At 45.4% G+C, this 16,956-nt stretch overlaps 1 protein-coding gene across 6 annotated transcripts in view; it reads right to left on the bottom strand.

Moving 5' to 3' along the window:
• LOC111068905 (maternal protein pumilio) overlaps positions 1–16,956 on the bottom strand; it is a 205,400-nt gene that overhangs the window by 16,456 nt on the left and 171,988 nt on the right. For 2 of the 6 annotated variants that reach the window (XM_022358691.2, XM_022358692.2), the window contains one exon: positions 16,289–16,330. The exons of the other annotated variants lie outside the window; for them this stretch is intronic. In XM_022358691.2, the coding sequence (XP_022214383.1) occupies positions 16,289–16,330 (42 nt within the window). The remainder of the gene's footprint in view (positions 1–16,288; positions 16,331–16,956) is intronic. 6 annotated transcript variants of the gene reach the window in all.

Below are 16,956 nucleotides of genomic sequence, written 5' to 3'. Positions count from 1 at the left end.
AAGAACAACAGAAATAGAAGAAACAGCAGAATGAGGTTGACAACAGAGAAACAGCTGAAGGAGATCCACAGCTGAGAAGAAAGGGAAAGAGCAAACTGTCGTAAAGGGAGAGTCACAGCAGCCAGCCGTAATATCACTCGAATATCAGTCACCAGAAATCAGCCAAGATCGAGATATGCCGTTTAAATTAATTATTAAAATTCAACCTTTATTTAAGCAATATCTTGCATACATATGTACATATTTGGACATACATATATGTCTACTCGTGGTATGTGTTCTTTGATTTGAGAATTGAGTGTTTCTAGTTGTCGAAAATTAAGTTGATTTAAAGTATTTTGAGAGCGAACTGCAGAGCAGAATACCGTGACAATAATTGTATCGTATCGTTTTTTGTGTGAATTCTTTTACCTGCCAGTTTCATGGATCACTTACAATTAATTGAATCAGATGACTTAGAGGTGGCTGCACACGAACTTAATTGCGTTTTTGCATTTTCCCAGAGTTAAAAATAAATTTCTAGAGCTGGAGCTGGAGCTTTCCGCAGTAGCCATTAGTGTCTCTAGATGGCTGCCATTACTCACTCTCGGTGGCTTCGTCAGTCCATCCCGCTGCCTGCAATGACGACGACCACTTAGCCACTCTCGAGTAGCCATCCACACTACTTCTCGGTGCACCCTCCATGCCACCACTCCCTGCCAGCAGCAGGACACTCCCCATGACTCGCCAACTGCTTCGACTGAGCTGCGCTTTAATTAAATATCAATTACGCAGTCAGACCCTCCAGCCACCCACCCACAAGCTCAGCTGAAAAGCAATCAATTAAGTGTTCTGCTCAAGGAAGTGTCCATTTCCATATTCCCCATCCCCACCCCCATCCCCACCCAGAGTACCAGAACGAGTGCACTACAAATATTTGTAGTCTATTCCAAGGCGCAATAAAAACAGAACGCCAATTGAATATGAATGATGGAGCAGAGCAGCCGCTCCCCATCGATTGGGCCCCGAGCCCCGGTCGGTAATGAATGGACGGACAGCCCAGTGACAGTTGCCCACATGGCAAATAAGCATGAGAATGCCACAGCCATCCCATCCACCACCAATCCTCGTTCTGGGATGGGTGCACAAACGACTTGTAAACAAAATTAATGCCACAAACAAACGTTAGAGCACTTTGGGAACGTTCTCGCTGTGTGGCTCATTAGGCAGCGTTCAGTTCTGTTCTGTTCCCCTTGCCCTTGCCCCTGCCTATTACTCTGCTTAGTGGCAACTACGCTGCCATTCAGTCCATTCTGGAAAAGCCAACAAGTAGTCTGAATGCCCCGAACAGTCACAGTTCGAGCAGGTTGGGGCCAGCGCGCGCTTACCATTAAACCGAATTACTTAATGACCGCACGCGTGTGCTGTTGATGCCTACTTTTAGGCCCTGGACACACCCACACACCCACACACCCACACACACACACACACACACCACACACACCACACACACACACAGATGGCAGGCAGGACTTTCTTTAATTCGAGTTTTGGCTTTCTTTTGCTACTCGGGATTTCGCCTTTCCTGCTGCTGTTTTGTTGTGTGTGCGTGATTGCTGTTTGTATATTGCTTTTTAATTTTCCTCGTTACTCGCAATTTCCACTCACTGAAACGTGAGCCACAAAAGGCGCAGCACAGAAGGAGAAGGATAAGGCGATGGCAATGGCAATGGAGAACGCAAAGAAAGGAAGAGCCAGGGATAGAGGTGGCCTACTAAGACCCACCTTAAGGTTGGGCCCCATCCCGACTTATATTGTAGTTTCTATTTACGCCCCAACTTTGCCATATATTTCATAAGTTCTCTCGCTTTTCTATGCACCGACAGTCGACAGTCTTGCTCGGAATTTGATATCTTCTCTTTCCGTTTCGTGCTTTGCCCCGCACTCAAGGATATCGGGGTGTGAACCCAGAGCCCTGAGAAATGTATGTAGGTTCAGCTAGTTTGTGTCACTCGATAATGTTCGGAAAGGAGTTTGGAAATCGATGACAAGCGAGCGGTGCGGTAGAGGCAAGTCAGCGGACTAGTCAGTCAGTTAATCAAGCAAGGGAAGGGAATTTAAAATGGAGGGATAGAACGTGCCTGCCTCGTGGAGGGAGTACTTCTCTCTGCATCGAGGAATAATAGTTCATTTGCGTTCATTACCGGCAATAAACTGTGGAACCTCTTTCCCTTTTGCTCAGATTTACTATGTATAAGTTGGGTTTCGTTGCAGTGCCCTTCCAGAACTGATTGTATAAAATCCACGGCACCACAAGAACCACCGACCACCACAGTAGCACCACACCAGCACCACAGCAGCACCACACCAGCACCAAAATGCGCTCCATTTCCTTTTCAGTGTTATTTTATTAATGAAATTACGCAATTTCCTTTTTACTTTTGGTCTGGTCTGGTTTTGTTTGGTTTGGTTTTTGTTTGCTTTATTTAATGATGACGCAGAGAGACGGGGAGAATGGAAAGCAGGGAACTGAGAGCAGAGAGCAGAGAATGGAGAATGGAGAACTGTGCGAGTGTTAAGTAAATGTGACCTTAATTTGCGGAGCGGTAAATGCTATGTTGATATATGGCTGGGATGTTGGAATGGAGGCAGAATATCGAGTCCAAGCTCATGGCAGGGCCTCCCCAGGTCCGGGCTGGCACACACAACATTTGCATGGAGAGGACATTTAAAGTAAAATATGGCCAAATGCCGCAGGACAAATGTTCGATAAGCGGGCGCTTCGGTTCAAAGGACGCTGCAAATTACCACAAAGGGAAGCCTCTCTGCAAAGGCTCACCCTGTCCTGTTTCCTGCTCCAGCAAATTGGACATAAAAATGTTTTGGGCAAAATGAAGCCATAAATGCGCAATCACGGAATTACACAAAAAGTAAAGGGAACGCGGAGATGTTGGGAATGGGGTCGGGCATGGGTGGGTGGGTTTCCCTGCCAAAGTGTTTATTTATGCAGTTTTTATTTCAGTGCGAAGTTCCAGCCGAACATTGCGCATACGCAACGTTGTATGCCGGAAGAAAGCTGAAGCGAAGGGCCGCGCGGCATGGAGGCAGGACGAACTTCAGCAGTCGCCGCCGTCAGGTTTAATTGCCTTGCAAATTGCAAAGGAAGTAAAACCACGCAGATCCCTTTGAATTTCATAACAAATTGCTGTAAATTGAAGTGAGCCCAGCACCCTGCCCCTTCTGCCACTCCTAGCCCGCCCGCCTCTTGCCTCTTGCCACATGCCTAGGCATTGTCTTGGCCGGGAAAAGTTTGACTGCTGGGCTCGCATCGCCGGAAAACCGCCGCCCATTAAAACTATTTGCCGTAACAAACAAGTCGTCCAGCTCAGCTCTGGAAAAAGGAAAAACGTGAAGGAAGAAATTTTTGTGTGTGGCAAAGATTCTTGCGGGGGGGGAAAAGTGTGGCAAGTGTGGGGGCAGTGTGGGCTGTGGGGGCTGTGGGGGCGCGTTCAGTGTTCAGTGTGCAACACCAAACTTTGATTGTCTGACAAGCTTTGTTGCATACTTTCGGGGCGAACGAACGAACGAACGAACGAAACTATTTGCCGAACTATTAGAAAGTCAATTAGGGTTTTTTCTGGCACTTCTCTTCAGTGCTGTGCTGATTGCGATCTGTGGCTCTGGCCCTGGCTCTGCTCTGCTCCGCTCTGTATCGCTTTAAAGGGCTTCCCAGATGCAAGAGTTGATTGAATTAAGTCTGTGCCTGCGACAGGCTGCACGTAATTTCAATTAAAATCTGTTTCCCCTGTCTCGCGCACACAATCGTACTCTACCGAATTTCCGTGTCTGCGGGACAGGACACCTGCGGAGACAGGACAACGACAGCAACAATTCACACTGTTTTCACACGTTTTTCAGGGCCAATTGTTCCTGTTTTTACAATTGCTTTCTGATGTCCCCGGCAAATTGCGCTGACAGCATTTCAACCGAAAAATAGAGATCGGCCCGGCCCATCCAGTCAGCAGTCACCAGCCAACAGCCAACAGCCACCAGCCATGCCCCGCCACGTGCCTGACTTTGGAAGCGTTTGGGGTTTGGGGTTTGGGGTGTGGGGTGTGGGGTGTGGGAAGCTTGGAGGAGGAGGGCTGTAAATTGGCCTGTTCCGGATGTGACAGGCACAGATTGAGACAGAGATATGTTCGTACATAAATATTATGTTTTGGAGTTTAATAATTGAATTTCAATTAATTAAGGCAATCGATATTTCGATTTTGTTATCCATTCCCTAGAAACTTTCCCATGGCAAGCAGCTGTTGTGGCGTGGAGTGGAGTGCGCATTTTCCTTTGAGCGGCTTGGATCAGCAGTTCGCTTCATTGCTGATTCATTTGCTCACTTCCCGAGTACGTGACCTCCTCCCCCGACACTCGTTTTCGTAGGTTGGCCATTAATTGACAGGAATATCGACATCACTTCCGACGCCTCCATAGCGCACACACAACCCTGCCAGGGGGGGGAGGAGGGGGAGGGATATCCCCTTCTCCAGTGCTCGGGTAACACTTTTTTTTTTTGGTTATGATTGCTACGTGCCCAGCGTCTGAAATTCGATTTCATGCTCGAGCTGCTTTTCAAATTAAGTGAAAATCATTAATTGCTAAACAAACCTAGAGAGTGGCCAGGGGACGCTCGGAAAGGAGAGGCTACCCTGCCTGGTGCTAGCCCATCCCCCATTCCCCCATCCCCATCCATCCGTATCCGTGCCCGGGGTGTGTTTGCTTGCCCCTCCATCTCCTCCCCAGGCTACTAATTGCCAGTAAATTAGTTTCTATTTGCAAATTAAATAACCCAAACCAAGTGTCCAAGCTGTCAAGCACTTTGACTGACAGACAGACTGACGGGCTGAGGGACGGTTCGGGCAGCGGACGGACTGCAGCATTTTCAAATCCAAATTCAATTTCCATTTCAGTGTAAAGTTTTCTCCCTCCTGATGGAAATCTGCTTAAAGTCCTCGACGAGGACGAGCGACGGGTTGGGCGTGGGGGTGGGGCCGCGTGTGCACTGCAGAGTCAACAAAAAGCGGACGGAAAAAAGCGCAAGTAACCAACCACGCCCCCACCGCCGCCTCCATGTGTTCCTCGGCTGCTCCTGGGCCTCGGAGAAAATCGATAGCCTGATTTTCCACGGCAAAAGCAAACAAAAGACAACGCACACATCGAGACATGGAAGGAGGCCGAAGCGAAGGCAAAGGCGAAGGTGGAGCAGCATTTTCCAAGCCTCCGTCCCTCCCTGTCGTGCGTAGGAACTAGACGACGCCCACAAAAGTAGGCAACGTTCTGGCTGCACTCGCATCTGCACCTCCTGCCACACGCCACATGCCTCCTGCCACACAATACATTTTTAATGGGTGCCCTGCTGCTCTTTAGGATTCCTTCTCCGTCTAGGACATAATGAGTGGGCGCCCACTGGCGTTGCACTGCCGGGCCTCGCCCACCTGCAGCCTCCAGCCAGCCGCCTTCTGAAGCTCACATTCAGAATGGCGTACGACGACCATGAGATAAAAGAATGGGCAGGAGAGCAGAGCTAAATGAAATTAAGCTCACATACCGAGCACGTGTGGGGTACGGGCTCCCTCTCTCTCTCTCTGTCTCTGTCTCTCCCTTAGCTACGGGGAAGCATTTTAAACTTTGGCGCAAAATGCCATTAGGTAAAAGTTGAAATGGCATTCCCTTGCAACGAAGAACTGTACTGCAGATATCTTTTACATTTAAGTGAATATCTAACACTTGCATAGCGGTTTTGTCTCTTTAAGTTTATATTATACCCATAGGTATTTGTATTCCTTAGTTTATTATAATAGTTATAGTCATCCAATATTCCTTGTTTTCTACATTATCCGACTCTTTCCTCCCCCCGTTTAGAGAGTTCCCCAGGTGTCTGATTGTCCTATAATGAATCATGGGTTATTTCCCTATTTACCTCTCTCCCATTTCACTTCTCAGTCCACCACTTTGCCCCTTTCCCATACTTTACTGCACTCGTTTAAACCAAAAAGTGAACGCATTTCGATATTTATCGATTTTCTGTCACGTTATCTGGCAAACATTTTGGGGCTTTAGTAACCAAACAAACCCTCGACACCACTGCACACCACCCTCCTCTGTGTGCGAGAAGTACCCACAAGAACTACATACGACCCGCTGCCTTGACTGGTGGGAGTGGGGGAGTGGGAGGGGGAACTATTAATGCCGGGAATGTATCAAAATGCTTCAAACATAAATCAACACAAAAGTTCTCATAAAGCCCACACGGATAGTGTCAATCAAATGGGAAATGGGCCCGGGCCTCTATCGTACTCCCCCCTCTTACGAACTGTACCCATCTATATATTCACTCCTCGCAGCTCACCTCCCCACCCCACCACCACCAGCTAACACTCTTCGAAGTGCGAGGAAATATTTAAAAACAATTTAAGCCGTTATTTTGCTTTTCTTTTTGGTTATTTTTTTTTCTTTTTTCGGGGGTAAAAAGTTTTCCCTTTTTTATCGAGAAAAGCAGGTGAAAATGTCAACGACAATTGCCATCGCCGCCAGGTGCCAGTGCCACTGGTGCGGGTGAGAAAGCAACAACAACAACAACAGGAGCAATAACAGGAGCAACAGAAACAGCAACAACATTTGCATAAATTTCAAGCAACGTTTGGCGGCAAAAGTTTGCCCCGAAAGTGATTTACATGAGCAGAGGGAAAGTGGGAACAAGAGCCGGGGATGGGGATGAGGATGGGGGATACTCCCCTCCCCTCTATGGTTCCTTAAGTTCAGTTTAACTTTTGCTATAAACTTTTGTCACGCCTCCCCATCACGCCCCTGCCCCTACCCATGCCACTGCCCCTGCCACTGCCACGCCATGGGGAGTTCTTAGCGGCTCTGTTAGCGGGTCGGTTCCTTTTTTTTGGGTACGAGTATTTCGACTTTTTCCTCGTTTTTGTATTTTTATTAACCACATTAGTTGATTTTTGTCACGCGAAAAGTTTCCCCCGCTGAAATGTGATTTATGGAAATTTCCTTCACACTTATGTGCCATCTCTTTCTCTCTCTCTCTCACTCTGTTCATATTTCACTCCCCACTCTGTCTCTATGTGCGTGAATATTTTAACAGTTTATTTATTTAGCGTTAGAAACAACTACTGTTTATGTTTATGCGAGTACATAGAACGGGAGACTCCCCAATTCTAGTACGGGCTTTTCTAGCATTTAGTTATTGTAATTTGCGTTGATTTTGTGGGTGCCCAGGTGGGAGTTGCTGGCTGGGGTGGGTTGGGTTGGGTGTTTGCGTGGACTTGATTTAATGACCTCAGCAGTTTTATTATTTATTTATTTTGTTGGAATTTTGTCAACAATTTGTTTGATTTGATTGCTTTGGCAATGAGGCAGAGGAAATGAGCCAAAGAGAGGGGAAGATGGAAAAGGGAATGACCAGGGAATATCTATGAACAGCCACACAAATTAATTTCTTCTCCCATTTAGAAAAATTACTCAACAGCAGAAAACACATATATTTCCCAAAGTATTTGTTAATTTTTAACTTTAAATCCAATTTAGTTGAATGTTAGAATATGCTTCGATCAACTCTCTACTGTTTTTCGCTACTGTTTCAAGTCGTTCTTTGCGGGCTTTAAATTTCAGAGTTTTGGGTTCTTTACAAAACGATTATATGAGTTGTCATACTGCGGTCAGACACCAATAAACTTAAGGGGACTTTCCTGCTTTATACACTTGCAACTTCTGGATGAACACGGACCCTTCCTTCCATTCCACTTCGTGCCACTTCCACACATGCACCACACAAGTGTAAATGCCCAGTGAATGTCATAAACTTTGATTTCCTTTTACTGCCACCACGACTAATCCAAAATGGCTGCCCCCGAGTTTTCGGATGAAATTTTTATGAGACCGCAACACGCACGAAACTAACAGAAACAACAAAAAAAGAAGAACAAAAACCGAACCCAAATCGGACTGTGACTACAATTTAATTTGTAAAAAAATACACATCCACGTGCACATAAAAAATGTACATATGTATATTGTATGCCATATAGTAGGTACACAATCCATTTGTGTTATGACTCGTCTCGTTGGGAACTTGAAAAATGTTTCAAAATGTTGCATGTTGTCGAGGAGCAAAAGTATTTTTTTAGTGTTTATTTTTACTTTCACATTAAATGCCATGCACTGGCACTGCCACTGGAACTGGCCTACCCGCATGATGGCATTTTCATGTTGCTCGGAACAGCAATGCAGGGACAGGGACAGGGACCCTACCTAACTGGCGACTCCCTGGAAACCCTGCCTGCCACAAGGCAGCTCCCTCCCCACAAGGCCTAACAGTTTGTGACTGGATTTTTATGGATTTGCGGAATTTGTATTCCCCCCTTTTTACCCGGCTGTCTGTGCAATAGAAGCTGCAAAGCTTGTTATATTTTTCATTTATCAACCCGTACGACGAGAGCTGTAAAATGATTTTCGATTCCTTTTTTGTCGGTCATCTTTTTTGTTGCTTTTGAATTCTAGTGTGTGGCATGCGACTCAGTACTTACAGCATTTGGTGGAATAGTGTCAAGGGGGACTGGATTTGGATAGCCGAAACTTACCTAAAAGGAGAAAAAAAAGAGAGAATTGCTCGGATTAAATGGTGATTGCTAGAAGCTATGAATGTATAGTATATTTAATCGACTGCAAATCGAATGAAACAAAGAACTATGAAATGCGTAAATCAATATTGGTTAGCCCTTCTTTAACTATTAAATATCGTAGGAGTTGGCTCGAAATTAGTGCCATGCAAACTAAACTAAACGGTAATAAAGCCGATTAAAAATAGAAATTGGAGAAACCTCCCAATTACCAATCGTATAAATATGCATATAAATATGTATGTATGTATTTCCCATCTACGAGTATTTCCAGTTAAAATCACTTAATTACAAATAATACTTAGGCTCGGTCAAACGGACGACATCGTCGGCCTTCCCATCTCCCCCATCGCCCGCTCTCGATAATCATATGCAAATTATGATGCACTTAATTTGGGATCACAGCTCCCCCAACCAGATAATTGCCAGAGTTTGAACTTTAATTAAAATTGAAAATTGTGTTGCCATATCTGAGTATCTCTGTGTGGGTTCTGGTCTGGTCTGGTCTGTTCTGTTCTGGCCTAGGGCTAAACAGCTGCGATAACTTGTAGAATGGCTTTGCCAAGCCATCCCCCGGAATTGTTTTTGGATTTGTACAAATGTTTTGTCACTGTGCTAAATGCAAACTTCAATTAGTTTGCCCGGTGGTTGCCGGTCTGCCACGCCACTCCCCCTCCCTCCCGCGCCCTGTGGCTTTCTGGCTCTCATGGAGCTTACAACCAAAGCCAGAACGATAGACGGGAGAGACCGAGGGACTGAGAGGTGGACCTAACATATTTCAGGCTGAATACGTTTGGCATATTGACAGGCGCATAATTAACACTATTATCAGCACATATACCCATGTATTGGCAGTGGGACAGAGGGACAGGGAAGCTTTGAAGGCTTTCGAATTTCCACACAGATTGTTGCTGCCAAAATATATTTTGCTGGCCATTAAACTATTGCCACACGGAGCTGTAGCCGTGGACGAGCTGCTGACCAGTGCAGACATACAATACATAAGTTTTGATTACGTTGTCAGAGACTCTCCTCCCATCCGTCCGACCGTCTGTTCCCTAAGCCCAGGGCTTAGTCCATACAAACTCGTACATTCATTGGAATATTTTCTGATTGCATATTAGCCTGTCTAATCCATGGAACAAATTAGGCTGGTCCTTTATTTATTGGTCGGCAATGAATGACACACATAAAATGATGACGATGTTTCGACAGCTTCAACTGCTTCCTGCTTTCTGCAAATGAAAGTTGCCGCAACACTTGAGCAAGCAGTGCCTGGAGTTTCGTTCGCGTTTCGGTTCGTTGATGGCTAGATGGCTAACGTGTTAAAAAAAAAACGGCTACCAACAGAATCCAAAAGGGAGACAGGGAAAATTACAAAAACGAAGCAAAGCAGCTGGCAAAAGTTAATTAAACTTATTATTTCTTGTGTGTTGTGGTGCTGTGGTGCCGTGATTCGATTTTTCATGTTTCACGCTTCATAGCCATGAAAATTGTGCGTACCAACGCGAGAAACAAAAGCAAACTAATTGTAAAATAGTAGTAGGAAAAAAACAAATAGGATTGCGGCAAGGCGCGATAAGTTGTCATCGTTGCCACAATTGCTTTGCTCCGTTATGGCTTGCTGCTCCGCTCGGCCGCCGAAAACAATCCTAGAGAGGTTGGGTAACTTCTTGAACTGCATGTGGAGAGACATTTGGCATAACAAATTGATCAACGATTAAAGATGGAGAGGAGAAAATTGTTTATTATATACATACGAGTAGCAGTACTATTGTGGCCGATTAGAGCCACCAAAAACCATTCCTAACACCATTTGCAAATGTTGCAAATGTTAATTCGCTTTGAACTTTGTGCTATCCGTGTATCCATCGCAATTTAGAGCTGATAGATCATAAATATGCATTTTGTCATTTACTATTTGGGCAATTGCTGCGTGCACTTAAGCGGTTCATTATTTATGCGACAATTCCTGACTGAGAAAAACGAGGATGAATGTTGGATATGTGTATGTAAATGGATGGATAGACACATAAATAGATGCGTTATCGGCGTAATCGATGTTAATTTTCTCGCTTATCGCGGATTTATTTTTGCCACATTTAAATGGACATTTTCTGGGCGAGTAGTGGCCCTTATCGGGTTTATTAACAGATGGCGGCTGCCACGCCCTTACATCACCCTTACTCTGCAAACGTACGAGTGTGTGTGGGAGTGTGTGTGTGTATATGCCACATTTAATTTCAAAACAGATTGTTGTTGCGGTTGTGTTTGTAAATACAATCAAATTACATTTACATTAGCGAGTTCTTTTTGTGTGTCCCCCGCTCCCTTTTGTGTGTTTGGCAAAATGCATATTAAATATTTAATTAGTTTCTCTGAAATTGATTGCATTAGTCGTCCGCGAAGCTTCGATGTTCGATGCGGCAAAAATTGGTTTTGTTGTTAATGAACTTTGTAAGCTTTTTAGTTGCTCTGCGCATCACAGGGGGACATGGGGGTGTGGCATAATAGCAGCTGCCAAATGCCATAGGATGAAAAATATTATCGGATTTATTTTGTGACCTCATCAACATGTGTGTGGGTCTGTGCGAGTATGTGTGTGTGTGTGGCAAGTGGAAGGATTATTGCCGCAGACATTGGCCATAAATTTAATTTTATAAGTGCTGGACATTGGCCATAAATTTAATTTTATAAGTGCTGGAATCGTCATTGGCCATCCCACCATCGCACTAGTTCCTTCTACTATTTCTCTAAAGGCATTTTAATACTGAGAAAGTTAATTCAACATATTGTTGAAAGACCTAATGAGAAGTTATGACTTTGAAAACAGCTTGGAATGCATTTATTTTTCATTCAAAGATTTACTTCATAGTTTCCGTTGTCTTTCATTCACTAAGAAAAATTTAAATGCCAATATATGGGAATATTCCATAATAATAAATAGTTTATATATTACATCCTTGAGGAATTTCTACACTTCTTATAAATCAAAATAATTAAAATTTAAAGTTTTCAAAACTAAAGAACAAAAAAATCAATCGAAAACCACAGACAAATTTTTAGCGGAAAAATCTTTGGGGAGGATAGAGAAAAACCGGTGAACATAATGAAATACTAATAAGAGGCAGAATGTTGAGCAGAACCGGGACCAGTGCACAATGGGAAAATTCTATTTTTTTCGGGTATTAATTAATAACTTTTAAACTAAGCAAGATTTTTCGATGCGGTATTTTTATTAATGTTATGTACATATACCCCTTTTAATACTTTGAGAAAATGACTAAATACCCGAAAAATGGAAATTGCGCCACAGTGCTGTGGCAGTGGTAAAAGCATCAGAGACAGAAGTAGAGGCACATAATGCCACTTAATTAGCGAACACAGACAGACAGACAGACAGAGAGACACATGCAAGCACACACACAAATACTGACTACCACAAAGGCAAACACATGCTTAATGTACATTAAGCTCCGAAACAGAGACGGAGAAACAGAGAGATAGAGCGAGAGAGAGAGAGAGCAAGAGTGAGAGAGAGAGATTCAGGGAGACAAAGAGAAGGAAGAGAAATCGGGCAAACAAAATTTGCCGCAAATCAAGAGCAACGAAAAAGTCAAGAAAAATTAAAAACTGGCACACAGTCCAGGGAGGGAAAGTCAGGGAGAGTGGGGGAGAGAGAGAAGAGGGAGAGAGGGGAAGAGATGGCAAATGTGGGTCAACTACTGCGTTATCCATTGTTCATACACAGACACACACACACACACACATACATACACTCGCAGACACACTCACTCGGCTTTAATGTCATTTGCATTTTTTCCATAGCCTAGCAAAATGGGCAGCTGCTTTTGTCTGCATCCCAAGTGTGTGTGGTACACATACATATGTAGTGCATACACATATGAGTATATACATACGTAAAGCTGTATACGAGTGTGTGTGTTCTGAATTTATTCTTTCCTTTTACTTGATTTAATTGTGCATAAATATTTTCCCATTGCCAGTGCTTCTGCATGCAAATTAGGAAAAGAGCAGAGCAGAAAGAAATACGTAAAACTGACTTTAATGTCATGAAGGAGACTCATTTGTGTGTGCTTGTGTGTGTGGCTGTGTGGGCTGGTAATGTCAATGACAATCACAATTGTGTTTTCAGTCGAGATTTGCAGTCTTAGAGGGATGAGCTGTGATCAGGATAGGACCTAGGCTACTGCTAATGGCATTGTGCGGAGCTACTCGTAGAGGGTGGATATGTATCCTCGGAACAGGACGAATTCACGAATCTATAAGCCATCAACCATTGCACTTTGACGAGTCGGTGTCAGTGGGTGGAACCTGCGGAGAAGCAGCACCAAAAGTATTCAGTATTCGGTCTAACTGTACAGTAAATTGCTGCCACAGGAACGATCGATCCATCCGCAAATGTAATTTCATTTCACTTGGAAATGTTTCCCTAAAACAATCTAATTAAGCGGATAGGAGGCACCGCAAAGCCATTCGGCTTTCACCCGGAAAAGGCTAATGGGAGCCGAATGTGTGAGGGGGGAGTGGGGGAACGATAATCGAAAATGAAACTCTGTCTTTTCCATCCGCTCCCCGCCCCACACCTCGCACGCAGAGCAGTGCAATCGAGTAGGAAATTAAATGCAGTGACAAATTGCACAAATTACGAGTGCAGCATTGCAGCTGCAACTGTAACAGCAAGTACCGCTGCAACTGCAACAGCAACAGCAACTGCAACTGCAGAGGGAATTGCACTCTAAATTCTAAACTGCCAAATGCGGCAATTGCAACAAATTGCAAATGCATTTTAATTGCAGTCCGCATCGTTGAGCTGCCATTTTCACCATTTTTTTTTGCTGGCAAACTGGAAACTAAAACACAACTAAATAGAAGCCATTCATCAAGTGGGAGGGCGGAAGGCGGAGGTGGGAGTTACTGAATAAACAGAGCGCCAGGGCTGCCAGCATTCTCTGTGTGCCCTGTCGCTTTCTCCCCCTTTTTCTATCCGCACAGGGCTAACGAGCAACATTGTTGTTGATGATGACAATGATTAGATGCGATAATGCAAATGAGTCAACAACGATGAGTCCTTGGCTCCTGCTCCTGCTCCTGCTCCGACTCCACCTCCTGCTCTGATTCCTGCTCCACGAACTGATGATGATGATGCATGCTGCTGCTTTTGGGGCTGCCATCACCAAAAAATTTGCATGCCAATGATATGGCTCTCTACATACATACATACTACATATATGTATGTATGTATATATGCATGTATGCATGCATACATCCACTTGTGGGCGTGTCAGGAACGGGCGTTTACAGCTACGACAACGACAGCGATGAGGTTATCGGCGAAAGGACAGGGACAGGGACAGGACAGGGTTGGGACACCGTTGATGACGTGTGGTTGTCATTAGAGGATCCCACAACTGCAGTTGTTGTGCAGCGGAGAAGATACCACCCACATTCACCATCCTAAGTTCCACCCCCCCTTCCACCACACCATCAAACTGGTTGGGTTCCTCCTCCTGTTTTGCATCGGTATCACTGTCACCGTCGCTGTCGCTGTCCCTGTCCCTGTCGCCGACAAAATGCCCACCACACTGACCAAAAATGCATACAACATGGCACAAAGGTCCAAAGACCTGGCTAGGGTTGTGGTCTTGGTGTTGGTGGTGGTGGTGCTGTTGGTGGCAGTAGTCAGCCCTCCCCCCTTTGTTAGGCGTTGATTTTCGCCTGTCACAGACTGAGCTTTAGCTTTAATTTAAGGTTGCAGTTTTTCCGGTGACTGTCGCTGCCAAATTATATGCAGGCTGTTGCATAAAATGGTAATTTTTTAGACGCTGCCTTCATGGGCTACGGGGCTGGGCGCCACCTCGCCCCCACATTCATTTGCATAATAACTCGGGGGGAGCTGCCTGGGGAGGGCTGCCCTCAATTATTGTTTGCCAACAATTGAAATGGGAATTTTTGTTTAAATTTCAAGCCCCTTTCCCCCTTTGGCTGTCACAACGAATTGCCAATTCCAATTCCAATCCCAAGCCCCAGTCCCAGTGCTGCTCCAGATCCAGATCCTATTCCAGGCATATGTTGTCGCCCGCCCACGTAATGACATTTTGATGACATTTTTTTTGGGTCCCTGTCGCCCGTTTTGGTGGCGGGCCAAAGTTGATATGGAAATGGCAAGGGATTGCCGGTGGGGTGTCAGTGTCACCTATCCACTCCAGGAGAGTGGCCTCGACAATTAACAGGACAATTAGTGTGACCAGGGCAATAGATTTCTTGCGTTAATTTCATTTGTTGGATATTCTGCGTATGCCTCAGGCTCAACCTCAGCCCCAGCCTCAAGCATAAGCCCCAGCCCCCACCTAATGGCTGCTTTTCAGGGCTATTAAATGGCCACACACACACACACACACACACACACCAGATGTTTGCTGCTGCCAGGATGCATTACGCACCCACACAGAAACCAGAAAGTGAGTTATCATGCAAGCACTTTTCTAATTACGATTTCGGGCAATGATTCTCAGACTCCCTCCCCTCCCGACTACGACTTCAATGATTCTGAATCCAAATCCGAATCTGACTCTGACGGCCTGTTGACTGCGAAAGGACATTTGGGGACAGATCCTAAAGCAGAAGCTGCAGCTGGTGGCAGGCACAGGCACAGGGACTGGAACAGGAACAGGAACAGGGAGAACATTAGCCAGTGAAATTTCCCCAGGCCAATGTTCTGCCCAGTTGTTGTTGCTGCTGTTTGTTGTTGCTTGTTGTTGTTGGTTGTTGTTGTTGCTTCTGATGTTATGGATGCAACTTTAAATTGCTTTGCCAGTGAGTTTTTCTAACAGTTCTCCCCCGAGGCCAGCTGACAATGCAAAGGATTGCTACTAGCTGGCAAAGTCTCGCTCTGGCTCTGGCTCCGGCTCTGCTTTCAGCCCTGGTCCTGGTCCTGGGGTCTTGTCTGATATTTTCATCGTCTACTCCAATGTCTGTCTGCTCCACTCCTGTGGGGAATGCGCCACTGCACTGATTGCACTTTGGCTCCAAAATTTCACAGACACGAGTGCGAGTGCGTGTGTGTGTGTGCGAGTGCGAAGCCCCCAAAATGTCTGAGTGCGTAATGCGTTTTCATGGACATGGAGGAAGGGCGAGGCGATGTGAGGCTCGGCTTGGGGCAGTTTCTGCAGCGCAGAGGGAGGCGGGAAGAGGCCCCACAGATATGGGTGATAAAGTGCAGACATTTGACAAATTAACTGCTTTGCGTCATGCGCCGGAAATGTTGCAAATCTCGTGCCGTCAATCGCTGCGCCACAAGGCCCCACAAATCGCCGGACTCCAGTCGAGGAGCCTCCGCTATGGTTCGCTCCAATTTGATTGATTTATGAAGCTGGTACCCCACCCCACCCCACACACTCTCACACCTACTCCCCGACAGACGAGGCACACAGACAGACAGACAGACAGACAGACAAAGCCGTACACAGCCGCCGCTTACTGCATTTGAGGTGTGACATTTGATGCCCGCCCTAATTGAAGCAGCTTCCAACCACCGCAAAACAAGTTCGAAATTATCAAATAAAATTAGAACAAACGAAAAGGAAATACAAAAATCTTACTTGGTTTTGATTAAAAGCAAGCGAAAGCACATCGTCACTTACCTGGAAATAGAAACGAGGAATAAAACATTAATTAAATACAGGAATAAGCGGGAATGGAACGTAAAATTAATCTATTTGGAACAACGGAATGAAACAATATCTAATTTATGCTACTTGCTTGTTTCCTCTTTAGTTAAACAAAGCCAAAATATGCCCCTTCAAAGGGAACCCACAAATAAATGCCTCTACTCAGCTGGCACAGTGCCATGCTGGTACGATTTCCTCAGTCGTTAGTCGCTCAGCTGGTCGAGAACTAGTCCCTCCCACTACACTCCTCTGGCACGGGGAGTGCTCCCGATTTACCCACTGCTCTGGGTCCTTCCCTCTCCTGGGATGACATACATAAACATTAGCCAAAGCATATAATAACACAGCAACAAAGTCGCCACAATGGGGATTGGGGGTGGATTGGATGGACTGTGCGGATCGGATCGGGGGAAGCAGGAGGCGCTCAAATTGTATTTAGTCGTAAACTGCACACGCACACACAAGAGGGGGGGGTCCTGTGGGGACACACATACGCACACGGATAACATAAAACTATTGGGGACTGCGGACCGAGGCCGTATAAGGGCCATAATTTCGACACTAATGCTAAGCCACAAAAAAAATTGCTTCCTTGGCGA

The sequence above is a fragment of the Drosophila obscura genome, unplaced genomic scaffold (genome assembly GCF_018151105.1).
Source record: "Drosophila obscura isolate BZ-5 IFL unplaced genomic scaffold, ASM1815110v1 contig_4, whole genome shotgun sequence".
Taxonomy (NCBI): Eukaryota; Metazoa; Arthropoda; class Insecta; order Diptera; family Drosophilidae; genus Drosophila; species Drosophila obscura.
Note: the sequence above shows the minus strand (reverse complement) of the source record. Positions and strands in the feature narration are given on the sequence as shown.